This window comes from Nuphar pumila, chromosome 15, assembly GCF_984573655.1.
Source record: "Nuphar pumila chromosome 15, dmNupPumi1.hap1.1, whole genome shotgun sequence".
Lineage (NCBI taxonomy): Eukaryota > Viridiplantae > Streptophyta > Magnoliopsida > Nymphaeales > Nymphaeaceae > Nuphar > Nuphar pumila.
Window position 1 is genome coordinate 26,181,489 of NC_143263.1, and position 27,992 is coordinate 26,209,480.

The 27,992-nt window shown below is 36.5% G+C and overlaps 1 protein-coding gene across 2 annotated transcripts; it reads right to left on the minus strand.

Moving 5' to 3' along the window:
* Nucleotides 1–234: 234 nt before the first annotated feature.
* Nucleotides 235–27,992, minus strand: LOC149814886 (nuclear poly(A) polymerase 4-like). Of its 2 annotated transcripts, XM_089990668.1 has the most exons (12): nt 27,490–27,992; nt 27,309–27,386; nt 26,995–27,102; nt 12,030–12,092; nt 11,753–11,914; nt 4,142–4,255; nt 3,987–4,049; nt 3,577–3,906; nt 3,311–3,475; nt 1,141–1,794; nt 946–992; nt 235–833 (listed from the first exon to the last, which is right to left on the minus strand). In XM_089990668.1, exons 1-12 carry the CDS (start codon nt 27,598–27,600, stop codon nt 809–811), a joined length of 1,920 nt encoding a protein of 639 aa, XP_089846794.1. In that variant the 5' UTR covers nt 27,601–27,992; the 3' UTR covers nt 235–808. The 2 variants fall into 2 exon arrangements, with proteins under 2 accessions (XP_089846794.1, XP_089846795.1); XM_089990669.1 differs by lacking the exon at nt 3,987–4,049 and having other exon boundaries at nt 27,490–27,977.

Sequence of the window (27,992 nt, forward strand, 5' to 3'; positions counted from 1 at the left end):
ATAGTCCAATCAGAACAAGACCATAGTCCAATACATCAAGCAGCTTCCAGAGGGTTGGTTCATTAGCTAGGTCAGGGAAGTTTTTGACAATGAATCCAAGCTAATTATCGTCTATTTATATCAATACAACGTAACTCAAAGCAAAGCAACTTCATAACAAGATTGACGTTGAATCCATCGTTCACAAACACGCACCATCAAAGGCATGAGAGAGAGAGAGAGAAGAAGAAGAAATGATGGGGAAATAGTCTGTATTAAAAGTGTCCTTTTCTCCATTTACAATATCACAAAAAGAGAATGGTGAGAGAGAGAGAGAATCCTGTTCTAGAAGACCTATTCTAGCCTAGCTCTAAACCACTAGAACGCAAAAAAAAAGAGTAAAATTTCTAACCTAGATGGAACACTAGGGTCACCCGGATTAAAGTTCCAAATGGAAGACATGGCCTTACAGTATCTGTAGCACTACATGATACTGCACACATGACCAAATACTTACCAAGCTCCTTTTCCCCAAAGGTGCCCCCAGTCAGCCACCCAATTCATACATTAACATACACTAGCACGCCTGTACACGAAAAGTTTAAAAGCCAGCAATTAAAAGAATCTCACCACCTTGTCCGGACTTGGCTTTTGTTGATCTTTTGCCCAAATCCTGGGGTTCCCTACCCTCATAGTTTCCTCTTTTTCTCCTCAATAATTTTTCTTTTGTTTTCTTTTTCCTTTATTTTTCAAGGAGAAACAAGATACTGTTAAAGAAATCTTACTTGATTCCCAGCAGCTTACGCTTGTTGGTCCTCTGCAGCCATAGCTAGGCCGTTGTGGTTAGGCTCAACCTGTACAAGAAAATTCCAAAAAAAGAGATGTGACAGTATAAAAAATTAAAAATAACAGAATCATTCTGTAAAACCAGAAAAACGGATCAAGCAAGGATCAAAAATTGTGTGCCTGATCATTTGCTTCGGAACAGATTCGTTGCTAACTCCACCGTGAGCCTGAAGAACCATTCCAAGAGTAACATTTGGCGTCATCAATCCAAAACAAGAGATGGGAACACAGAAGCAGTTATAGTAGGTGAGTCAAGGCATATCAGCCAGTAAATTCATAAAGCTAAACATCAACGGTAGAAAACAAAATGACTACCTCGAGTTCTTCTACTAGTCCATTTTGAAAATTCCCATTTCCAATTAACTCTGTGTTTTCCAACAGTGCCTCAGATGGGGCTTCTTGTAGGACTGCACTTCGAGCATTCTCCTTACTGTGTCCACCTGAATCAGATTTGCTCTTCTCCACCGAGCTCCCCCGATCAGATGCACCTGAGAGATTACCACCATCAGGTGTTGAAAAATGATTGGACGGCTCTGGGCTAAGAGAAGCTCTCTTGCCCAGCTTTGTAGGTGTAGAAGGATGCTTCTTCCTCTTAAGCCGTCCCTCGGAAGAGCCATCACCACATTCTTCAGCTGTTTCATCTCCTGAACTTTTCTCATGATGGTTCGAAATCCTGGAGGGACGCAGTCGACGGTACCCTTCTGGGAAAACATATGCAGGAATTTGCTTCCTGCGGACATGGGACACATATATTTCCATCCCTGGCTTCCAGAACATATACATGTTGACAGAATGACGAAATTCATCAACAGTGCCACGTATATCAAATTGTTGGCCTTCTTGTACTTGCACCCCCTGCTTCCGTTGCAAGCCCATGAAGAACGCACAATGTGAACACTGCTTGGACTTGTCTACATACTCATTTGGGTATGGATGGCATTGCAGCATCCCGTATGTGTCACGCTCTATCTGTGTAAGCATAGGAGATAAAACAAGCAAAAATGGAAGGTATAGTCATTCATAAGCCCGGGGCTTCAACAATCAATGCCAAACGTGAGACTTCAACAAAGAACCACACTGACCCGCCTCATGGATTGCTCACTGATTCAGGATGACAAAAATCAGTAAGCACAAGGCCCAAAGTCGGGCCGTGTCCCAGAGTTAAACCCTTAGTTGTCAAAAGCGCTACTCGGAGCCTAGGCGGTAGACACCCAAAAGGACTAGGCAGACCTAGGTGGGACTAGTCGGCCTACGCAGAACCAAAAAAAAAAACATCAATAAAAACAAAAATATTACAATAAATGGTTACATTTAGTAACAAACATATGATTGTAACTATGGATGAAGTGTCTAATTAAGTGTAACATGTCACAAAATTCATGAAAGTACATAATATTGTACATACACTAAAACTTGAGGTGCACCATCCCATTACTTTATATACTTACATACATACATATTTATAGATAGAGAGAGAGAGAATGGGGATTATCCTGTGGTAGGTCATTGTTAGGACCCTCCAAAATCATAGTTTTTAGATGTTTTATACTCGAAATGAACCGTTAGATGTGTTTATGATTGTTGTCGAATGGAGAACATGTAATTGATTAAGCATCTTTATGCTCAGATATACATTTTAAAGAGGTAAAAAAATCATCGGTTGATATCTTACTAAAATTTCATGATAAAATGTTGACATTTTTCCATCAAATCAAATTTGAAACAAAGCTTATTTCTCAATAAATAAGTATTGATAAACACATCTAATGGTTTAAATTAAGCATAAAACAACTGAAACTTTGATATTTGGAGGGTCCTAACGGTGACATAAAGAAAAGGAGGATAGGATGAACCCCCTTCTTATATATATATATATATATATATATATATATATATATATATATATATAGAGAGAGAGAGAGAGAGAGAGAGAGAGAACTGAGAAAACAGATTATATGTGTCAAAAACACATGCATGCATGTAAACAAAAAAAAGATAAAAAAGAAGAAAAGGAAAGGAAAAAAAAAGAGTGGAGGGGCGAGAGAAGGAAGAAAAAATTAAAAAATAAGGAAAAAAAAGGAAAAAGGAGGGAGAAGTGGAAGAGGAAGAAAAAGAGAAGCTGGAGGGGTGAAAGGAGGAAAAAGAAGCAAAAGAGTAGAAAAGAAGAAGAAAATGGGAGAACAAAAAAAGAAAGCTTTTGGAACGAGACGATGAAGAAAAAGAAAAAAAGAAAACATGACAACTATGTTCCTGCGGCCTAAGCAGGGACAGTCTAGGAAGCCTACGTCGAAAAACATGGCCCTACTGCCTAGACCCATAAGCCTAGGCAGTTTACGAGCCGAGCATGAATGGTTCAACTCGCTTCCCAGTCCTAATCTCAAGTCAGACCAGACTAAAATTACAGGCTTCATATAGCAGGTCTTGTGGATGAGTGAATCATCAAGTCATTCAACCCTAATAGAAACAGCTTTCAATCATAACACACCTTAAGAGTAAGTTGTCGCAAGCGAGATTCGACCCAGCCCTTCCAGGCTCGCAGATCATCAGCATCAGCAGCAACAATATCAACCTGCAGATAATTTTTATATGTCTCGAAAAAGAGATAAGGTTCAAACAATGAGCTCCAACTCGCTTTGCTCAGCTCGATGTCCTGCATACTCGTGGACAATAATTAAAATAAGGAAAAAATATCAAGTGTCAGTAATGAACTTTAGTACAATTTTGAACAGATCACAGAACCAAATGCCCCACCTCACAGATCTTGTTACCATTTTGAAACTGCTCCATTATAACCCGAAGAGTACTTGTAGAGACATTGTAACTAGAATTCATACAAGGATATGCAGGTGTTATAATTGGCATGTGGTGAGTTCTGTCACGAGGGTTCTTACGGGGGTCCCACACAGGAAACCCAAGATCATCTTCTTCTATTGAGCACAGCATAACAGGATTTGGCCAACGCCACTGTGTATAAACTCTGAAGAATCGAGACACAAGCATACTAGGATTTGCAATAGGATAGAGCTGGCAGACACGAGCTACTAGGAGAGCCCAATTCACACCACCAAGAAACCCTGTGACCTGGATCAAACAGGCAACTATTAGAATGAAATTCTTGGTAAACCAACAAAAATATCAATTAAAAAATATGTCAGATTTACATTTGAATATACTCCACGCCTTCTTGCCCAAAACTTCAGGCACCTCAGAGCTGTACAAAAATGCTGTAAATTTTTTGTTGGAAAATTCAGTGACGGAGTGAAAAACATAACCAACACAAAATGCTTTCTCCAAACTAAAGATGATAAAAGTTCACCTCAACATTTGGAACATGACGAAGTATTTGATCTGCAACCCTGCATCCATTGAGACTTCGGACAGTTGGCTCATCAACATTGTACAAGACAGAACTATCAGAAATATCCAAGTCCTGTGCATCACCACGAAAAGCTTATTGGAACTTTAAGAATTAAAAATAACCAATAAATAATTAAATAAAATATAACCATATATTGGATTAAGAAATAAGCCGACTTGCAAACTTAATTCTTGAGGCATCTGCAGAAGCCAACCAAGCAACAAGACTGCCTAAAACAAAAAGCAAGTAGAAAATAGATACACCAGGATCAGGTGAAGAGCTTGTCACAAATATCTATAATTAAGTCGGCTAGAATTCTAATTGTCGTTAGTTAACCAAGGATGGAGGGCTAAAATCCTATGTAGTCAAAAGCGCTAGGCGGTGCCTAGTCAGTAGACCCCTAAAAAAACTAATCGACTAGGCGGGACAAAGTCGGACTAGTCGGTACCCCAAATATAATATAAAAAAGTACACAAAATATACATAAAATTTGTTCAATTCTTTTACTAATAAGATATTTTCATTATATATATATATATATATATATATATTTTCAATTATTCAAAACATATTCAGTATAATCAACAAAATATGCTTCCAACATTTCACAGAAGCACAATAATACATACATATATAAATAACATATTACATAATTCATAATACTAAACATGCTTTCAGGATTTTATAGAAAAATTCATCAGAAACAAACACACACTCATAAAAAAACATAATCAATTAAAATTAACTGTGCACGCTTTCAATGTTTCACAGAAAGAATCCTAAAAGCAAAGTAGCACACACACGTACACACACACACACACACACACACACACACACACACACACACACACATATATATATATATATATATATATATATATATATATATATATATATATATATATATATATATATATATAACTAAGCATGTTTTCATGGTTTCACATAACAAATCACACAAACACACACATGTATATATATATATACAAAAAAATTAATATATATAAGAATAATAAATGGCTAAACTGCCCTTGTGCCTTGGCGAAGGCAGCTTAGTCGCCAAATAGGTGCCTTAAAAATTGGTACATTTTAAGGTACCCACCTAGGAATTGCAAAGCCTAGGTGTTTTACTCACGTCTGACCGACTAGGCGGACTAGTCTGTGCCTAGTCGGGGCTTTTGACTACATAGCTAAAATCTGAGCTGCCTATTGATCCTCATCAATGCAAACGGAATAAGAATCAAATTCAAGAATAAGATGAGAGAGGTCAACAGTAGCCCTGCTATAACTGATAAAATTAGATGTTCATAGACAAGGATATTTAGTCTCTTGCTGAGCTGCATATCATGTTTGTAACTTGTATGTTAAAGAGGGCATATGGGAGATCGATATATATAGGTAAGGGAAAAAGGACTATCCAACCAAAGAAAGGCACAAACAACTTCTAAAAATCATTTTTAAAAGCAAATTAAGAACCATCAGTCAATTTCAAATTCATACTATAGTCAGAAGCATGATAATAATAATAGAGCTCTCATCTAGTTATGTGGTTTAAAGCAGAGTTACCGGAAGCTTCTTAGGTAGGTGGGAAGCTCGCTTCCCGGAAACTCGCTTCGGAACCGTGATACCCCTCACTTCCGAAACTTCATGGGAATCTCGATTCCCCCACGCTTCTTCTATGCTTCCCATACACATGGTCTATGCTTCCTATATGTTTTTCTCATGTTTTTCTTGTATCTTCTCTCATGCCTTCACTCACTTTCCATCTACTTTCTTTAAATTAGTAACCATCATTGTTATATTTTAACAAAAATTTAACTCTTTTACTAAAAAATCAATTTTATTTTAGTTTTTATTTGTTTCTTGTTCGATTCCTATTCAATTACCATACTGCTTCATTTTTTTAATATTTTGCTTTTAAATTGATACTTCGCTTCCCGCTTCCTATAAATTTTAAAATGTTTCGCTTCTTGCTTCCGCTTCCCATACCGTTTTCTGCTTTCGCTTCCTAGTTTAGCAACCTTGGTTTAAAGCTCCTGAATCTATAATCCAAGAAGTAAAATGCCAAGTGGGCTGAGATATTAGTTTCATATCCTGCACGATAAGACTTGGATGCAAAAGTAAACGCTCCCCCCCCGTCTCTAGTATGACCTTTTTCTTAGAAAAAGCATCTATCCTGCTTTCCCAGCCAGCATTATATGCTTGGTTTTCTTCAAAAGGTTGGTCTTCCCCTATGTCACATGGGTGCGGGTGTGGCGCAATTTCAAAAATTTTGGACACGGGGACTCGGCTATATATATATATATATATATATATATATATATATATATATATATATATATATATATATATATATATATATATATATATATATATATATATATATATATATATATATATAAGACTCAATCAAAGTTGTGCCCATTAGGGGACAGGTGACGAGTTGTGAAGCCTGATTCAGGGTTTTTTTCCTTAAATTCTGTAGCTCAGAAAATTTAAAAAAAAAATCAAAAATGGACCAAAATGACCCCGGATGCATTGACTGCACCCAAGGTCGGGTTGACCAAGTCCGAGCCGCACCCGTGTCGGTGCGTGTTGATGCGGGTGCGGCAACCTTGGAGCCGAGTCCGTGTGACACAGGTCTTCCCACTATGTCCCAACATTGATCTCTAGTATGCCTAGTGTTCGCACAAAGAGGACACCTAAGTTTATCTTTCTCATTCCCAAATTGAAACCTCTATCACAATCTCAAGTAACCATCAGGTCGGGCAGAGCCAGCCCAATAACAGGTCTGCAAGGGCCTGACTGACCTGATAAGCTTTTAAGCCACTGAAAGCCCGACTTGGTAATTGTCATGTCGAATAAAGCCTGACTTCAATCGAGCTCGGATTTACTCACCATGCCTGTGACCCGCCGAGTATTTTTTTAAGTTGTATCGAGTCAGTTAGGCAACCCAAGGGTTTTAACTTGTTGGTTGTGCAAAATAGTGGAGAATCCCCATTTCTATAGGTTTGGAGGGGCCTTGCCTCCCCTCTTACATTGATAAGGGACTAATAAAGAAAGGTAGCTACTTTTTTAATTTAAGAGAGAGAGAGAGAGCATTAATCTAAAATCATTTATAAAGGGAAACTTTACATTTCTCATACAATACATACATAAAGCGGAAAGCTCCATGGGAGAATAGTCCCATGTCAAAGAAGGGAAGGGAGTGGAAAGCCTTCATTACCTACTAGAAAAAAGAGGGTTCCACCTTTTCAACACAGGAAGGGCCCATCACAAGTCAGGTTTTGAATTTTCAAGACCTTGATACATTATCTGATTTAGGCATATACAAGATAAAAATATATCTTGTAATTTATATTTATTTAATAAGAGCCCGTCGGCTTAGACTGAAAACCAAGTCTGACTTGATTATTAAAACCAAAAGCGATGGATCCTTAGAAAGATATAAGGCCAGATTAATGGCTAAAGGATATTCGCAAGAATATGGAATTGACTACGAGGAAACATTTGCTCTTGTAGCCAGAATGACGAGTATTAGAACCTTAATAGTTGTTGCATCAATCAAAAAATGACCTATATATCAACTTGATGTAAAAAACGCATTTTTTAATGGAAGTCTCAATAAAGAAGTATATATGGATCCGCCACCCGGAGTTACCATTGGACAAGGTCAAACTCTTAAACTTTTAAAAGCTTTACATGGTCTTAATCAAGCCCCAAAGGCTTGGTATGCTCGATTTAGTGATATCATGATTAAATTGGGATTTCTTTCTGTTATACTGACACTGCTCTTTTTTGTGAAAAGTGTAGGTACTAAGATTGTTATCCTATTACTTTATGTTGATGACATGATTATCACAGAAAATGATCAAGATAGTATTGTTAATGTTAAAAATATGTTGGAGGTGAGCTCCTAGAAAGCCTAAGCAGGGCCTAGGCGGTCTAGGCGGTACCCCAAATAAAAAAACATATAAATATGTAAACAAACAACTAAAATTAATAGCAAACATGTATACAACATAAAATCAATCAACAATAAGTAATATACAAAACAAAATATGTCGTTGAACACTTTGGTCTTTAGAATTGAGGTATGAACTCGAAAAGCTGAAATCAGTTCATGATGTTAGTTTGATCCTGAAAGCTGAATGTGTCTAACTATTTGATGCAGACCCTTTCCAGATGTGCCGAGGACCAAGGATTGAGGGTGAAATGAGGCGGAATTGGACTTTGCTGGTGCCGTATTTTTTAGGCGGAATTGGACTGCCCAAGCCTGCACCTTGCTTTACATAGTGTGTATTCATATTTGAAATGTGGAAATGTGGCATCACAATGAAAGGATCTACCCCGGGAAAACAGAAAAGCAAAAGCAGAGAATCACAACCAACATAATGACCAAGGGATCAACCCCTTCTCAAAATCAAATGACCAAGAAGAAACTATACATTTGACAAAAAAAGTAGACAATCAATCATGTAGATCAAATGGCAGCCAGGTTATGCATCTAAGAAACAGATCAGCAAAGAAAAACCAATAGTTTGAGAGATAGAAAACTCAAAAAAGAGCATGATTACTAATAAAGAAGAAAAACCCATAAATAAAAAAAGCATCATATCCATGATCAACCAAGAAATAAACAATACCCTAAAAAATACTCCTACCCATAACCTTGCAAGAAATAATTACCAACAAAAAAACAAAAGGAAAACCAAATAAGATTATGAGTTTTCCAAGATCTACATAAGCAATCCAATAAAAACTCAAATGGGCTTTTCTCCTAAAAACCCAAAAACCACCAAAAAGGAAAGCATCAAACATACATCCCCAAAACCAAATAAGAAAACCCAGAACAAGATTTTCCCCATGCCAAACCCCATAAGAAAAAGAGAGAGACGAGAGACAAATCAGAGAGAGACGAGAGACAGACAAGAGAGAATGAGCGAGAGAGCATGAGTCGAACCCGAGCCCGAGAGAGAGAGTTGAGTCCGAGCCCGAGAGAGAGGTACCTGCACGCGAGAGTAACAGAGCTTCTTCTTCTTCTTCGTTTTCTTCTTCTGCCCTATCAAGAGAGAGAAGACACGAGAGGGGTGAAAAGGGGGAAAAGGTCCCCCTTTTACAAGTTGATTTAAGTCAACCAAAAAAAAGGCGGACCGTCCTGGGCTTAAGCCTAGGCAGTCCAAGCCTAGGCGACAATATAGGGCCCCACCGCCCAAACTTGGTCGCCCAAGCGATGGGGCTGCGCCTAGGCGCCGCCTTTGACAACTAAGACTGTTTTGTATCTGTAAAGAATGTAAATCATATGAGAAGTGAACGGTTATCTGATTCCAAGTGAAAGATGTATCAACTTGGAAGAAAAATTGGATGTGCCCTTAAACACGACTTAGGCAGCATGAGAAGTTGTTTTGCTATACGAAGATTTTATTCTTGGAGCATTCTTCCCCTTCTCATCTTCTTGTAAAAAGATGTAAATGGCTGGAATGTTGGACTTGCCAAAATCCTTGGCTCGACTGAAACCACTTGATTTCTACTCTGTTGCACATCTTAAAAAGTTGGTGAGTTGTTTTATCCTTGCTGAGTTGATTAACACCAGTGCCAGTGTGTCATGGCCATATTCATAATAGCTAGCTATCCTGCCACCTCACAAACTACAAGCATGATGCTGAATAGCATAAAATGAAGAATGACACCAAATTTCCTACATGTCCTTCAAAAGACCTTAGTCATGTAATTTCTCTGGATAAAATCATCCTGACTCAGACCTCTTGTGATTGTACATTTAAGAATTCATCGTCAATAACATGTAATAGCATTAATGATCCAAGACAGTTTACCCAAACAGGATAAAGGCTACAAGATCATTTACATACAGACAAGGTTACTCCATATCCATAGAGCATTTATTCAACAACATTGAATGAGCTCGGAAAGTGGAAGAATGAAGAATATCTCTTAAAGTCTTAACACCTCAACGAGCCATTTAAAGGTACAAACCTCAAGAAAAAAGAGTAATCAAGTTCCAAGAATGAGAGCAACTACTCAACAGTTTGACCACCTCTTTACGTTCATACATCATACTGACTTAGACCTCTTGTGATTGTACATTTAAGAATTCATCATCAATAACCTGCAATAGCATTAATGATCAGAGACAGTTTATCCAAACAGGATAAAGGCTGCAAGATCATTTACATACTGACAAGGTTACTCCATATCCATAGAGCATTTATTCAACAACATTGAATGAGATTGGAAAGTGGAAGAATGAAGAATATCCCTTAAAGTCGTAACACCTCAACGAGCCATTTATAGGTGAAAACCTCAAGAAAAAAGAGTACTCAAGTCTCAAGAATGAGAGCAACTACTCAACCGTTTGACCACCTCTTTGCGTTCATACATAATACATATAGAGCAAAGATTTTCTGCCAGGATCCTGGATCACCAAACACCACCAAAAGTATTGAAACTGCAGTTCTCATGATATCCGATTTCATATACATTCTGTAGGTCAACTGCATGCAGACTTCAAACCACTAATGATATAAACTTTGTATTGCCCAAAGATTTAACATGCAACTTCCTAAAAATATACATGGGCCTGTCTCCGCATTTTGGTTCATGTGTGAAATTATATATGGTGATCAGATCATACAACCAATTCCTATCTCATACAAAACTAAATAATTTGTTTGATGTTTCTGCCTTAGTTACCAGGAAATGAAATGGATAAGAGAAGTGATGCGAGAAGCGGAAACGGGGAAACAAGTGTTAAAAAGTAGTAAGAAGCGGTCATGAAGCAATTATGTAAGTGCATGAAAAATGAAAACCAAACACATAGAAAGCAAATATAAAGTGTGGGCAGAAGCAAATTAGAAATCACATGAATAGTAGTATAAAACCAACACGCAAGCTTGTTATAAAAAATTTACATATGAAGTGACGAGGAAGCGAGTGAAAAGTGGCAAGAAGCGAGAGGGAAACGTTAAGAAAGCGAAAGGGAATCGATTTGAGAAACGAAAAGGAAGCAAGCTTCCCACTAAAGGGAGTCGAGTTTCCCTCCTTTCGGGGAAGTGAGGAGTTTCCCGCTTCCGAAACGGAGCTTCCCCATATAGCAAGAAGCTTCCAGTACTTTCCACCCACATAAACCTTGTTTTGCCTTACCACAAGTTCATTTAGGGAAAATTGAGCCACCCACCTATTGATTGTAAGAAAGTCGACAATATTATCCAACAATAAATATTAAGACAAAATTTGTTTTCCACATCAAAACCCACTAATCTCTCGAACAAGAGCATGGATGCATAAGTGATTGACATGTGCAGGGGGGAAGGTAAATTTATATTTTTAAACTCCTGTTTTACCAAGTTTGTTCATGTTTATGCTTGCAAAGTAAGTGAATTAGAAAAATATAACTCAACACTTAATAATACAAAGATATAGGCATGTCCATTCACAACCAAGAGCTCAAACATGTAACACGTACTTGAGAAGTAAAATGAAGGAACCTGCTTATCTAATGACCCAAAAACTTAACTAATAGAGATTTTCAAAAAGAAAAACATAACCCACCTCGGGAACAACCAAGACAGAGATGCTGGCGTACAGCAGATCAATTGATATTCCTTGAAACTTGAATTTCATGACAGGTACATGAGCATCCGGAACAGGCTGCAGCTCAGTCACTTCATCGATTTCATTCAAAATATCATGCAAAATAATAAAAAAATCTTCCTGCGGGCAAAGGTGAGGGAGACACCCATTGTAAGTTAGTAAAGGCCGAAGGTTCACACCATGAATTTATAAAAATCGATGAGAGGTTCAAAAAAATCAAGGAGTTAAGAGTTACCTCCCTATTCACATAAGATGGACCAACACACAAGGTATCAATATCAGCACCAGGACCATGAACCTGATAGTGAGGCAGTAATTAACCTTTTGAACTTACAATAGGAAGTAGCATGACCATCAAAAGCCAGGCAAATTGGAGGACTACCAGTACAGGAAAAAAACAATTAAATAAAGAAAGCAAAAGTTGCAGCCTGAACAAATAATTCAACATTAAAAGATTTGCAAAGAAAAAACAAGCACCTCGTCAACATATTAGTATGCCCTTCCTTCAACAGTTCAAATACATCTAAGACTAAAGCACAATGATCACCTTCACTATTTTTTATTGCACTCACTTCCGAAGTGTCTCTAAGGACCATGTTTTTATTTTCTTAGGGGGGGAAATCCGCATGAAAGTAATAGCCACATTGTAACTCTAGCTTAAATATACCCGAACATGTCAAACAAATTAATATGATGTTCCACTTCATAATTGCTTCAGGTCCATCAATTTTGCACTGGATAGAAGACTTGAGCTACTTGGGATATAGGTTTAGGTGAAAACAACCAAGATTCATGTCATAACTAAAAGGGGGAAAAAAGGTAAAAATATATAAAGCAGAGACAAAAGGCAAATATTTTTCCCCACAATAAGATCGAGAAATTTTAAGAAGACAATAGCCATCATGTCCATCCAAGAAATTCAAATTTCAATATTTACTTCCATGGAAATATTATGATCTTCGTTTTTACAATGTTTTATTTTATGTCCATCTGCTCCATGACTCACCCATCACAATAGGAAAGCAAAGTCGCCCAAAAGGTTCTAATCTTCAAGCAATCTTTGTGGGTGATAAAACCACTATAAATTCCACTAGGTGGGTCCTATGGATTGTGCAGGTTTGTGCATGTGAATGGATGGTTTTATTGTGAAACACTGGTGTTAGAAAATAGACTCAATGGATATCTCATAAGCAATGAAACAACTCTTTCAGGCTACAAGCAAAGAAGACATTCCACTACTTGGCACAACTTGCAAATGACTAACAGCCACACACCTAGAAAGTCATTTCATGATTAACGAAATAACTCAAAGTAAAATTTTCAATGAATGCAAAAGCCGCTTAAAATCAAAGATTTGTTGTCCTAACTTGTTCACCAACACTCCATGAACACTACCTCTTACAGCCATACAAAGCCCCTATCCACTAACTCCACCCATTCACCCTTTATGTAATCCTCACCATGGATCACCATGACCCTCACCAAAAGAGACACAAACTGATAATATAGAGACAAAACCCCCGCACCACCTAAAAAAAAGCTGTTAATTAATATATTGGTCCACAACTTGCTGTTTAAACAAATGAAGGATATTGTGACGTCCCTAAAATAAGGAGTGGTGGAGGGCCGAAGAGAAGGTGGATCAATGGTGGCAAAAGTTGAAGTAGGGATAGCACCATACTAGCATGAATGAGATGAGGCAGGTCAAAAAATGAAAGGTTGATTACATGTATTTGAAGCTACGATAACCAAGCAGAACTATCTTTTTCTTTTTACTTTTCCCATTATCTATGCTCCCTAAACAAGCAGCTTCACCACCTATGTAACATGGATATCTACGAAGCCTTGTACCCATGTCATATTTGAAACAGTACTACGCACTTAAAGGCTATGTAATCAAAAGCCCCGACTAGTCCACCTAGTCGGTCGGACGTAAGTAAAACGCCTAGGCTTTGCAATTCCTATGTGGGTACCTTAAAAGGTACCAATTTTGCCAGCTAGGCACCTAGTCGACAACTAAGCTGCCTCAGCCTAGGCACGAGGGCAGTTTAATCATTTATTATTCTTATATATTGTTATTTTTTGTATATATAATTATATATATGTGTGTGTTATGTGTGATTTGTTCTGTGAAATCATGAAAACATGCTTAGTTATTATATTTATGTATATGTGTGTGTGTGTGTGCTACTTTGCTTTTGGGATTTTTTCTGTGAAACATTGAAAGCATGCACAGTTAATTTTAATTGATTATGTTTTTATATATGTGTGTTTGTTTCTGATGAATTTTTCTATAAAATCCTGAAAGCATGTTTAGTATTATGAATTATGTAATATGTTATTTATATATGTATGTTTTATTGTGCTTCTGTGAAAGGTTGAAAGCATATTTTGTTGATTATACTGAATATGTTATGAATAATTGAAATATATTTTTTTTGTACAATTATATATATATATATATATATATTCTGGTTATGTATATTAATATATTTTGTGAAAGCATGTGTAATTTTGTACTTGTGTAATGAAAACATCTTATTAGTAAAAGAATTAAACATATTTTTATGTATATTTTGTGTACCTTTTTATATTTTAATTGGGGTACCGACTAGTCCCACCTAATCCTCGACTAGTCCCACCTAATCCTCGACTAGTCCCGCCTAATCCTCGACTAGTCTTTTTAGGGGGTCTACCGACAAGGCACCGCCTAGCGCTTTGGAATGCATAGCTTTAATGTATGGGTCATCTAGGTTTTGAACATGACTCATTTTATTATCTTATGATCCAATTAATATATAGCTTACATTCAACACTGAAAACGTCAACTATTAAAGCATATTGTAATTAATAACTCATATCTAAAGCATCCTTTAAAATGGAACATAAGTGTGCATTTTTCCAAGTTGATGTGTGTGTGCTTGTACCATCATGCTCACAGATCCATCTTTTTTAAGAAAATTCTGTGTTGTACCATTTGCACTACATCGCACCCCATACTTTCACCCATATAGTCAGACGTGCTAATCGAGACCTAGTCCCAAGCCCCTAAAAGGCCTAGCCAGGATAGTCAGGATGCAGAAAAGAATATATATATATATAGAGAGAGAGAGAGAGAGAGACACATACACACAATAAATTCTTCAAAGTATAAGAAAATACATATTCAAAACAATTTTTTAAGCCAAACAACTGAACAGAAAAAAATTAATTGATGAACAAAGCTAAACAATTAAGACATGATTATGTTTTCAACATTTAAATCAATCTAAACAAATACTTGTTTAACAGTGTAGCCTAAAGACCGGCCAACGAATATAATAAATTTATATAAAAATACAAAAACCATAAAAATAAGAAAAGGCTAAAAAATTCAAAAACACACGTGTTTTAAACATTATATGAAAACAAATATAATCACAGCCCCCACCTAGGTACTCGCCTAGGTAACTAGGCGCTCTTGGGCAGTATCCTTGTGCCTAAGTAGCCTAGGCGGGGGACTAGGCAGGATTTTAACTAATAAACTCATAGCAACATGACATAGTTCACCACAATGAATGCTTTTCCTTGCTTAAAATTTCCATCTTTCCAATTCAACTAAGGCTCTATTTGGGAGCTGGTGCTGGAGCAAAAATCAAAGGGATTATAAGAGTGGAGATTAAAATCAGTGATGAGGGTGGGTTTATGATGATGTAGTTGAAACATGAGGATGAGAGGCCATCTCCACTCCACAATAGGGCTGGTAAATGAGCCAAACAAACCAAACAGGGCATGTTCAGGCTCGGCATGTTTACCAGTGGATTGAGCTCGTGGCTCGGCTCGGGTTCATATTTAGCCGAACACGAGCTGGTTCATGTAAAAACATACAATGTTATTTATACATGGAATATATAATTTTTTTACATATTACTCTTATATATATATATTACACTTACTAGATCATATTTTATGTCTATATTTCTCATTCATCCTTCTCTTTTTATATATACTTTATGCATTTTTCTTTTTATATATTACACTTAAAATATATATTATACATAAATATATATATATATATATATATTATCTATACGAGCTCTCCCAAGTCTAGCTAAGCTGAGTCGAACACCCTATGTTTAGGCTTGACTCGTTTAAGCTAAACAAGCTGCTCGTGGCTCGGCTCTGCAGCTATACATACAGATGACAAACGAGTTTGTGACGAGCTGTACAGAGATGAGTCACGAGCTGCTCGATTCGTTTACCAGACCTACTCCCCACTCCCATCTCTCAAGCCCGAGCTTCCAAACAACAATAGGATATGGAATTCAATGAATCCCTATCACCCTCTCAAATACAGCTCCCAAAAAGAGCCTAAATTGAGTAAGTAACAGACATCTTACACTATTTTAGCAACTAGTTGATAAGTCCAAACTTGAAGCATGATGAGGGATTTGTGTTCACATAGCCAACAAGATCACTGATATTTGAAAATATTTCGATATTAAAAATGTAAAATATCATGATATTTTCAAAATACCAGCATAATATAACTATCAAGATCATGGTTGCAGGTATCATACCTTTTGGGTTTTGTGATACGATACACACGTATCGCGATACGAGTGTGTATCATACCCGTATCGGGTGTATCATACGATACACCTAAGTAATGTGATGTATCGTTGTTAAATTATGTAATCATATCACGTAATCTAATATATATTTTATATATATAAGCTAATACATATACATATATATATAATATATGTATATGTATCTACCTATTATATATAATATATATATATTTATTTCACCTTAGCCGTAGGGGTATACTCATCATTTTACACATATACTTTTTGGAATATGTATGTATTTTTCCCCTTTTTCTCTTTTCTTTTTTTTCTCTTTTTTTATTCCTTCTTTTTTCCTTTTGGCGCATGGAGGGGCCCACCCAACATGATCGTTGGGCCCTTCCTACGGTTATTTATAACCGTTGGAGGGGTCCCAACGATCATATTGGGAGCCCCTCCATGGCTTCCCATTGTGTATAAATAGCAGTATTCCCCCTTGTGTTTTTTATGGCTTTGAGTCAAAGCCCAAGTGCTCAATAAAGTGATTCCAATATTTTTTATGTCGTCGTGCATTTCTGAGATTTTGTGAGTTGTGCTTTTGTGCACAAGTGATCTAAAGTGTTCTTATTGTGCATGTGTGACGAGTTTATTATCAAGAATATTAAGGTCTTGATCTTAGTATCTTGTTGGAGATACTTTTACATGGTATCAGAGTCTCGTTGAAGAAGGAGAATCGTGCATCTCTTCATTTTTGAAGTGCCTCGAAAAACGTGCCTTCAAGTTATTGGAGTTTAAAGTGGATCATCCTCTTCGGGCAATATTTTAGAAGCCTCTTTTATCAAGAAAGACTTGAAAATCGTCTGAGGTACGTATTATTTTTTTATCTTCTACCCTCTCTAATGGGTGAAAAAGACTCACTTCTCCCTTGGTTTTAAACATAGTGGTTCAAACTATCATGTTTGGGCCGGCAATATGCAAGCACATATCAAAGGAAAGGGTCTTTGGGGGTACGTTCAAGGTTCAATACCGAAACCCGAACCCAAACTTACAATCATTGAAAAAGGAAATATTAAGATTCTTGAAGGGGAAGATAGACAAAAGGCCCTAGAAGATTATTCAAAAAAGCATGATGAATGGGAGATGAAGAACTTCAAGATCTTGTCTTGGATATTTTCGTCCGTAGAAACCAAGATCAACGCCAACATCATTAAGTTCAAAAAGGCCTCCAAAGCTTGGTTGTACCTTGAAAAAATGTATACTTCAAGGGATTTGTCACACAAGTATTACCTCTAAAAGAAGGCATTGACACTTCAACAAAACGATTTGTTTATTCGAGAATATTTTGCCGAACTATCATCTATTTGGGACGAGCTTGTTATGCTCAAACCAAAATAGAGCGGATAAGCAATTAAGTTAAGACACAAACAACTAGAAGAAGATCGATTCTTCAATTTTCTAAATGGTCTTAAACCCGAATTTGAGCAAATTTGGTCCTCTCTTCTATCCACATTCACATCTCCCTCTATCGAAGATGTAATCACTAAGCTAAGTGGTGAGAAAACCCGTATGGGGATTAGTAAGAATAATCCTAGCATCCTTGCTACACCTTCTTCTCAAAATGATTATGAAGGGGTTAATGTTGTGTCGAGACCCGGGAATAATACGAAGGCCTACAAACCTCGTCATTTCAAAAATCAAGGCCAAGGAGGAAATGATAGATGTGGCAAAAGAGACTATAGCAAATTAACTTGCTACTTTTGTAAAGAACCCGGGCATATCAAACCCATTTGCCCCAAATGGAAGAAAATACTTGCCGCGGCTATGGCATCCCAACCTGAGGAACGACCTTCATCAAATGAGCCTCTTTCCCTTCAACAAATTGTGGATGCTCTACAACCTCTTCTCAAAGGAGGCATTTCCGAAGCCGCTATGCCATCTTCCTCATCTCTCGATAAGACATTTTGGCTCCTAGATTCTGGTGCATCATTTCACATGACTCAAAGTACTTGTTCTCTTTCCGATTTTTCTAAAAAATTTCTTCCATCTTTTGTTTCAACGGCGGATGGAACACCTCTTGAAATTAAAGGAATTGGCAATTTTGAAAAACAAGACTTCTTTATTCCAAAAATTTGTCTTATACTAAAACTAAACTTAAATTTACTTTCGGTTTCTCAACTCTCAGACTATGGTTGCGATATAAAATTCTCTTATAATAAATGTTGGATATAGGATCGTCAGTCCGGGAAATTGATTGGAGAAGGCTCTAGGAGAGGAGACCAAATTCCCAAGAACCAATTTTTTAATGTTGCTCAAAACAAAGATATTCATGTATGGCATAAGAGATTGGGCATCCCAACATTGTTAAAATCTCTTATTTGCCTTTTATTAAGCATCTTTGTAATGAAAATTTTGTATGTAATGAATGTATTCTTTGAAAAATGAAAAGTCTACCTTTTACTCAAAGATCCATGTTTACAACAAAATCTTTTGAAATTGTTCCCTCCGATGCATGGGGTCCGGCTCCGATAATATCTAAAGAAGGTTTTTCATAATATGTTATCTTTGTGGACAATTACACTAGATTTAATTGGATATATTTTCTTAAACATAAATATGAAGTTTTTTCGATTTTTAAAACATTTCATATGATGATTTTAAATCAATTCAATGAAAGTTTAAAAATTCTTAGAACCGACTCCGGTGGCGAATATTTTTCCAATGAATTCAAAAGTTATCTTGAAAGTCATGGTATTCTCCATCAAGAATCTTGTCCAAAAACCCCACAACAAAATGGGTTGGCTGAACGAAAACATAGGCATATCATTGAAACAACTAGAACCATGCTCATTTCACAGAATATTCTGAAAAGGCTTTGGGCTGAGGCAGCCCTTACATCGGTTTATCTCATAAATAGACTCCCATCAAAAAAATTGAACAAGGTTTCCCCATTTGAAAGATTGTACGAAAAAAAACCTGATTATAGCAGGTTAAGGGTTTTTGGATGCAAATGTTTTGTCCTTACTGATAAAAATGACAAACTCTCCCCCAAGGCCATTCCTTGTGTCTTTCTTGGTTATTCTGAAACTCAAAAGGATTTTTGGTGTTATGATATTAAAAATGATAAATTATATGTTTCCAGAAATGTAAGTTTTTTGGAAAATCTCAGTGGTTTCAAAAAATTTGAAACTAATGACGAGAATGTAGACTATTCTTTTCTGTTTGATCTATTAACTGAAGGTGATGAAACTAGTGATGATGAGTCGAATCAGAATGACTCAAATGATAATGAAACCAGTCCTGTGTCCTCATTTCATCAACATGTCAATGAGGAACCGCATAGAGATCCCATAACCTACACTCATAGAGATAGAAATACCTTCAGAAGTGCCCTCGAAAGATATGATGATGATAGTGGGATTGCTCCTCAAAGTGAGGAAAACCTTAAAAGGACCGAAAGACGTAGAAAAACCCCTTCTAGGTTCATCTCATATGAGTTTTTTTTACCTAAACATAGAGTTTGTCTAAGCACCATTCATTCTTACATAGAACCTAGAAACTTCGAGGAAGCACGAAAATGTCCTGAATGGATAGTCGCAATGGATAATGAACTCGAAGCTCTAAGAAGAGCCAAGACATGGGAATTTCAAGACCTTCCCAAAGGTAAGAAAGCAATAGGGTGTAGATGGGTGTTTAAGGTTAAGACTAAGAGTGATGGGTCCCTCGAGAGATACAAGGCTCATTTAGTTGCAAAAGGATATAGTCAAGAATATGGGATTGATTATGAAGAAACCTTTGCCCCGGTAGCTCGAATGGTCACTGTCAGATGTCTTATAATTGTTGCCTCGATCAACAAGTGGAACATCTATCAAATAGATGTTAAAAATGCATTTCTAATCGGAGATCTAAATGAAGAAGTGTATATGGATGCTCCTCCTAGAATGGAGTCTCCTAAAGGAAAAGTGTTTCGCCTTCGAAAAGCACTTTATGGTTTAAAACAAGCCCCCAAGGCTTGGTATGATAGGTTTAACTTTGTAATGTTAGAAAATGATTTTTTATCCTGTTTTACCGATACTGCTTTGTTTGTTAGAAAATCCAATGCAGGGATTGTTATTTTACTTCTATATGTGGATGACATGCTTATAACCAGAAGCGATTCTAAAGGGATTAAAAGCATAAAAACCATTTTAAATGATATGTTTGAAATGTCTGACTTGGGATTTCTAACTTATTTTTTGGGTATTGAAGTAGCATACTCTCATAGAGGGTATTTTTTGTCTCAAACTAAGCTTGTATCCGAGATTATTGACAGGTCAGGTATTACAGATGATAAGGTTTGTGAAACTCCTGTTATTGTAGGAGCTAAAATGAAGATTGATGATGGTGTTTTTCTCTCCGATCTTACTCCCTACAGACAGCTTGTAGGATCGTTGATGTACCTGAGTATTACCATACCAGATATCTCACATGCAGTTCATATGGTAAGTCAGTTTCAGCATGCACCAACTTTTGTTCACATGAGTGTCGTCTTACGAGTCGTAAGATGCCTAAAGGGTACTCTAAATAAGGGAGTTTTTATGTCATCTTCTTCTGATTTAAAATTAATTGCTTATACTGACTCTGATTGGGGAGGTGGCCCAAATAACCGTCACTCCACCATTGGTTTTTGTGTGTTCTTAGGTGATTCACTGATCTCGTGGAGATGTAAGAAACAACAAAAAGTTTTTCTATCTTCGACCGAAGTTGAATATAGTGCCATGGCAACTACTACCATGAAAATTGTATGGATTCATCAACTTCTAGAAGACATGAAAATCACATTAGAAGGACCCACTAAGCTATGTTGTGACAACAAGAGTGCAATTTATATTGCCACAAAATTATACCTTCTACGAGTGGACTAAGCACATTGAGATCGACTGTCACTGTGTTCGTGAAGCCTACCTAAAAGGAGTCATTGATCTTCCATATGTCACTTCAGAATATCAGTTGGCAGATTTCTTCACCAAAGCATTGTGTGCTCCACGATTCAACTTTCTCCTTGACAAACTTTCGGTCATCTTGCCCTTGAGGGGGGTGTTAAATTATGTAATCATATCATGTAATCTAATATATATTTTATATATATAAGGTAATACATATACATATATATAATATATGTATATGTATCTACCTATTATATATATATAATATATATTTATTTCACCTTAGTCGTAGGGGTATACTCATCATTTTACACATTCTTTTTTGAATATGTATGTATTTTTTCCCCTTTCTTTTTTTCTCTTTTCTTTTTTCTTTTTTCTTTTTTTCTCTTTTCTTATTCCTTTTTTTCCTTTTGGCGATGGAGGGGCCCACCCAACATGATCGTTGGGCTCTTCCAACGATTATAATTATAACCGTTGGAAGCCATAGAAAAACATAAGGGGGAATACCCCTATTTATACACAATGGGAAGCCATGGAGGGGCCCACTCAACATGATGGTTTGGCCCTTCCAACGGTGGAGGGGTCCAACGGTTATAATTATAACCGTTGGAGGGGTCCCAACGATCATATTGGGAGCCCCTCCATGGCTTCCCATTGTGTATAAATAGGGGTATTCCCCCTTGTGTTTTTCTATGGCTTTGAGTCAAAGCCCAAGTGCTCAATAAAGTGATTCCAATATTTTTTATGTTGTCGTACATTTGTGAGATTTTGTGAGTTGTGCTTTTGTGCACAAGTGTTCTAAAGTGTTCTTATTGTGCATGTGTGTCGAGTTTATTATAAAGAATATTAAGGTTTTGATCTTAGTATCTTGTTGGAGATACTTTTACAATCGTACAATACAGTATCAGCCTATGTAGTCAAAAGCCCCGACTAGTCAGTCTAAGCTAAGTAAAACTCCTAGGCCTTGCAATTCCTAAGTAGGTACCTTAAAAGGTACTAATTTTGCCGACTAGGCACCGACTAAGGCACCTAGTCGGCGACAGAGCTACCTCCGCCTAGGCATGAGGGCAGTTTAGTTATTTATTATTCATATATATATATATATATATATATATATATATATATATTGTTACTTTTTTGTATATATATAATTAGATGTATGGGTGTGTGTTTGTGTGATTTGTTATGTGAAATCATGAAAGCATGCTTAGTTATTATATTTATATATGTGTGTGTGTGCAAATATTCTTTTGGGATTTTTTCTGTGAAACATTGAAAGTATGCTCAGTTAATTTTAATTGGTTATGTTTTTTATAATATTGTTTCTGATGAATTTTTCTATAAAAGCCTGAAAGCATGTTTAGCATTATGAATTATGCAATATGTTATTTATATATGTATGTGTTATTGTGCTTATGTGAAAGGTTGAAAGCATATTTTATTGATTATACTGAATATGTTATGAATAATTGAATATATATTTGTGTGTGTACAATTATATATATGTATATTCTAGATAAGTATATTAATATATTTTGTAAAAGCATGTAATTTTGTACTTGTGTAATGAAATAACCTTATTAGTAAAAGAATTAAACTTATTTTTATGCATATTTTGTGTACTTTTTTTATATTTGATTGGGGTACCGACAAGTCCTCGACTAGTCTTTGTACGGGTCTACCGACTAGGCACCGCCTAGCGCTTTTAACTACATAGGTTTTGGAGCACTTAAAAAGGCTGAAAGTTGTCTTTTTCATTTTGGGTTTAAAAAGCCTCTTGAAGGCCAAGTTCTCCATATGTCTAGAGTCCGTTAGAAGGGAATCCACGCACCCTAGGTTCCGTGAGATCGATTTGGGCCAATTTGTAAACAAGGGAGAGGGCTTTTGCGATTTTATCAAGAGTGCATTTTCACCATTTTTCCACTCAAGGAAGTGGGTTAAGGTACAAATACCCTATTCTTTGCTTCTTATTGAGTGTTTTTTGAGGAAAGGTGTGTCTCGTGCTTCTTATTAAGCTTTTTAATTGGTTATATTTTATTTTAGATCCTTCAATGTCATCTTCACATTCATGTCATAGAGATCATTGTTCATGGCAATACTGCAAAAGCATTGATGATGTACCACAACTACAGTCATCATTGAATTTGAAATGTCTATTTTGTCATGCTATCATCATCAAGATCAAAATGTACGTCCATGTGATTCTCCATCTATTCCTACCACTTTTCGTGTTTGATGTTATTGTTGAACTAGAAGAAATTTGAAGAAAAAGAATTTTGCAAAAATGCAAAGATGAAGGAGTTCCAACGATTATTCCAGGTGTTGAAGATGATGATGATGATGACCTAATAGACAAAAAATGGTCGAAGATAAACTGATAAAGAGACCATGGCGCGGAAGTTAGAGGCAACACTGAGAAAATATTGTCCTAATGTTTGGCAAATAGGCGCTGGAAGATAGTTTAGTTTTAGGATCTTTATAGTTTAGAGCTTTAGAGATGAAGATTGGCATATAAGACATTGGTTAAATGTAATACTTTTACTTATCATGAACTCTTAGTAGTTTAGTTATAACTCGTGACATTTTAGTATAACTTGGACATAAATTTAATATCGTTAGTTAAAGCTTTAGCCTTTAATTGTATTTAAAATTTAAATTATGTAGTTTCCTTTTATTTACATTGCCAGTTATCGGTTGCAAGGTTTGTTATTAACAGGGTTGTTAAATGCGATGAGGCAAAGCGAGGCGTTGAACATGTTACGAAGCGAGGCGTAAGCCTCGAGGCGTTGAAGCGTAAGCTTCATGATCAAAATAATAAAATATATAATATTAATAAAATAGCACGGGTAAATGGTTTTTTAATATAAATGTACATATATGAGTTTGTTTGATGGTTGATTTATTAAATATAAGGTTTTTGAACTACTTGAAAAATAAATAGCTCCCAATTTTTTAAATTATAACCTTGAATTTGTTTCCATCAAAAACGGCCTAAACAAAAAAAAATCTTAGTGATGCATATAAATATTTTTTCTTGGACATATCAAATGCATACATGCAATAGAACTATCATGAAACTATAGTTTTTCATCAATGCACTTTTGCGCACATCTCTTACTTATATACAGGTATATGTAAATTTAAGTTAGTTATACTAATGCAAGATTTTTAGTGGTTTACCACCACGCAATTAATCAGGAGCCATTAATGCTATTGAAACTTGCATCAAACATTTAGCTGAAATCATAGTGAGGGCAATCCAAACAATGTTATATTTGAAATTATTTTAGATAATTATGTATTCAAAGCAATTCCAGAACGCTTCAGGTACTGAGTGTGCGCCTCAGTACCTTGAGCGTGTGACTCGCCTGTGAGGCGTACGCTTCAAGTACTGAGGCGTACGCCTCTCACAACACTGATTATTAATTTAAATTATATAGTTGCCTTCATATGTGATTTTATGGTTGTATTTTGTGCAATTCATCATTGTTTTATGTGATATGCTTTTAGAATTTTTGTTGTTTTTTTTTCTAGATTTTGTTTCGAATTGTTGGAAAATTTTATTAAAATTTTATGATATGTTTATGATACGATACGATATGGTGTTACTTTGGGCCCGAACGATATGGGTAACAATACGATACTTACAACCTTGATCAAGATAATATTGCAAAATATCAAAAAAATTGCTCTTGTTCTAGTATTTTATGTATATATGTTTCTCATTTATTTTAAATACCTTTTGAACATTTGTTTACATTTTTAGTAATATGGAGTGGTGCCACGATTGTTCTTGAGATTTCACAAACAAATTCTATAGAGTGTCATATGCCTATTTTGATCCTTCCCATCCAATCCACTAAACCTAGCCTTATGAACATCAAAGTCTGAGGTTGCAATAATCAAAATTGAGCCTTGGTATACATTTAGCAAAGGTTCAATATGTACATTAATGGAGGCCAAGTGCCTTGTGGATCAATCATTTCTAACTAATAACTAATGTAATTAATTTTTTCCTTCGACCTTAACCTATTTGAGAATATCATGTACTCAACACATTACAAAATTAGTTCCACACCGTTTACTAATAAACAAGAGTACCATACTTGATGACTATCGAAAAGATTACCCTCCTTAACATATGATGCATTATAGCATCTAACATACAGCTATAGACTACAAGAATAAATGAACCAAAAAAGAAGAGAGCAACAAAAGGACAGGATCCAAATACCAATAAGATAAAAAGATTATTACACTGGGTGCAAATGTGATCCAATGAAAAATCACATAAATGAATATCCTCACCTACTCACCTTTGTTTCTCTAGGCAAGTGGGAGTACAACAATTACAACCATGAGAGACAACAGGTTGAAGTACAATATGGAAGCTAAATAAATAGGGTCACTAGGAATCTATATAACCAAGGAGTCCTACATTCAAATCCCCCATCAAGAGCAATTTTGTAGGTGTGTCAGCTAAAGTATTACTTACCCAAGGCACACCAAAATGTAGCCTTGTGCACATTGAAAACCATCCTGGAGGGCATGAAATCACATTGCCAACAAATGCTCGAAGAAGCCCGCGTGTATGGGGAGTATGTCAATGAAGATAAAGATGGAAAAGAAGAAGATGATGACGATAATCAACATCATCTAGTTTGTTTGAGTTTAAATCTTGAAAAAATAGATTATGCAAAACTTTTAGGTATCATGAAACATTGTCATTTTGTTTTCGTTTATGTAAACACACATTATGAGCCTTGTGAGTATATGTCTTGTTAGCTTAGTTTCATTGTTTAGTATGCATAGTATTTCATGATTTGCATTTTTTTTATGATACACATGCCATCCATAGCACAATGTCTTGATTATTGGATGTTCAATGTTTTATGTAGTTTATTTGTTTGATATGTGATATCATAGTTTGATTTTGTGGATAATATCATTCTTTCTGGCATTAGATTTTTTTAGAATTTTCCATAGTTTTTAAAAAAAATTATGGATTTTATATTTTTTACTAAAAGTAAAACATTGACGATAGGTTATGATGCATACCTATCTTGGGCTCAACCAATACAAGCACTGATATGCTTTTTTCAACCTTGATGGTCTTATAAAATTTCATCATGATGGCTTATACAGGTATGGCACAGTCTATAAAAGCAGCATATTCCATCTCAGATAACTAGAAAAGGTTACTCGTATCATTATCAACCCAAAAATGACTGGTATTCTTGATCAGGTAGACATATAGAGATCATTCAAAAATGTGCCTCGCAGTCTTCATCAAACTATGACATTCAATCAGTCAACAGTAAATGCGCTTTGAATTCACATAATCAACAACAAGAATAATTGAAGCATGATGACATGAAGTATTTTTCCTAGTCATGCTGAAGATAAACGCCAACTCGAATATCAAAATTCTCTGTAGAACAAGTATGTGACAGCACAATGCTACAAATGAACATATAGATGACACCTTGACAGATGAATTAACTGACTATCGAACCCACGATGCATACTCTAGGAATTCTAGACAAGTTGTAAGTGCAAGGCTATATAAGGAGGCAAAGACATACAGAAATCAATAATGCACAAGCAACAAAGGAAAAACCAACAAAGTAACCTATAATACTGAGCCCTTAGCAACACCCATAAACCAATTGTCTAAAGAGAAGGCCAATGAAAATTTTCAACTTGAACCAACGGAAATTCTCACCCCAAGACGGTAAGAACCAAACGTAAATATCACGGCATTAGCATCCTCCACCATCTGATCCGTATACCCTCTCTGGCGTGTCAGTTGTTTCACCCATTTCTTCACGATCTGAAACAAACGCCAAACCACACCGAACCATCAATTTTCCCCCTCAACAACAAAAGATAAAAGAAAAACAACTAAACGCCCTCCTGATACATTCTGAGAAACACAACCCCTAGAGATCTCATGCAACCCAAAAAATCCAAAAGAGCATTCATAACGAAGTTGAAACACAAATCACAGACACACCGTCCTCAAATTCCAAGACAAACCTGGTCGAGCTCGACAAGAACTTCCTCCCTCTTCAACGCGTCCTCCGGACTCTCATACAATCCAGCGTCCACCAAAAACTTCCCAAGAAAAGCCATAATACCATTATGGAAATAAGAAACGGAGAGAGGTGAGAGAGAGAGAGAAACCGATCAAGAAAAGAACGAAAGAAAATAGGGCTACCTGCTCCAATTCCAAGCTCCTCTGTATGTCCGCCTCCGTCGGGCCCGAGACGGAGATCGGCTTCGTTACGCCGTACTGCTTCTGCCCGCCCGGCTTCTCCGAGTTCACCATCGGAGAAAATCCCGCAACCGAAATCCAGAGCAGGGGAAAACAAAGAACAAAAGGAAAAAAAAATAGAAGAAAAGAAAGAAACCCTAGAACGGCAAATTTAAACGAAGACGATCCGGAGGCTAAGGAACAAAGAAAGAGCAACGCGAAAAAGAGAACCAGAGAAGAACGAAAACCCTAGTTCCTCGACGAGAACGGAACACCGAGTCCCGCGCCACCGCGCCACCGCCCAGATCGGTTCGCCTGCGACGAAAACGACGAAGAGGCGAAGGACGGGCGCCGGAACCCTGAGATCATGCAGATCGGGCGGTTTACCGGCGGGATCCCGGGAAGATTCCGGCGCGGAGGGAGGGGGGCCACGGGGAAACCCTAGAAAATCTAAGGGGACGAGAGGT

What these genes read in the sequence shown, in the direction of transcription:
- LOC149814886 (XM_089990668.1), bottom strand. Translation starts at nt 27,600, where the DNA reads ATGGTGAACTCGGAGAAGCCGGGCGGGCAGAAGCAGTACGGCGTAACG. An exon ending in GTCATGTTCCAAATGTTGAG is followed by an intron (nt 4,050 to 4,141) that starts GTGAACTTTTAT and finishes AAAAATTTACAG; the next exon opens with CATTTTTGTACAGCTCTGAG. An exon ending in GACTAGTAGAAGAACTCGAG is followed by an intron (nt 993 to 1,140) that starts GTAGTCATTTTG and finishes ATGGTTCTTCAG; the next exon opens with GCTCACGGTGGAGTTAGCAA.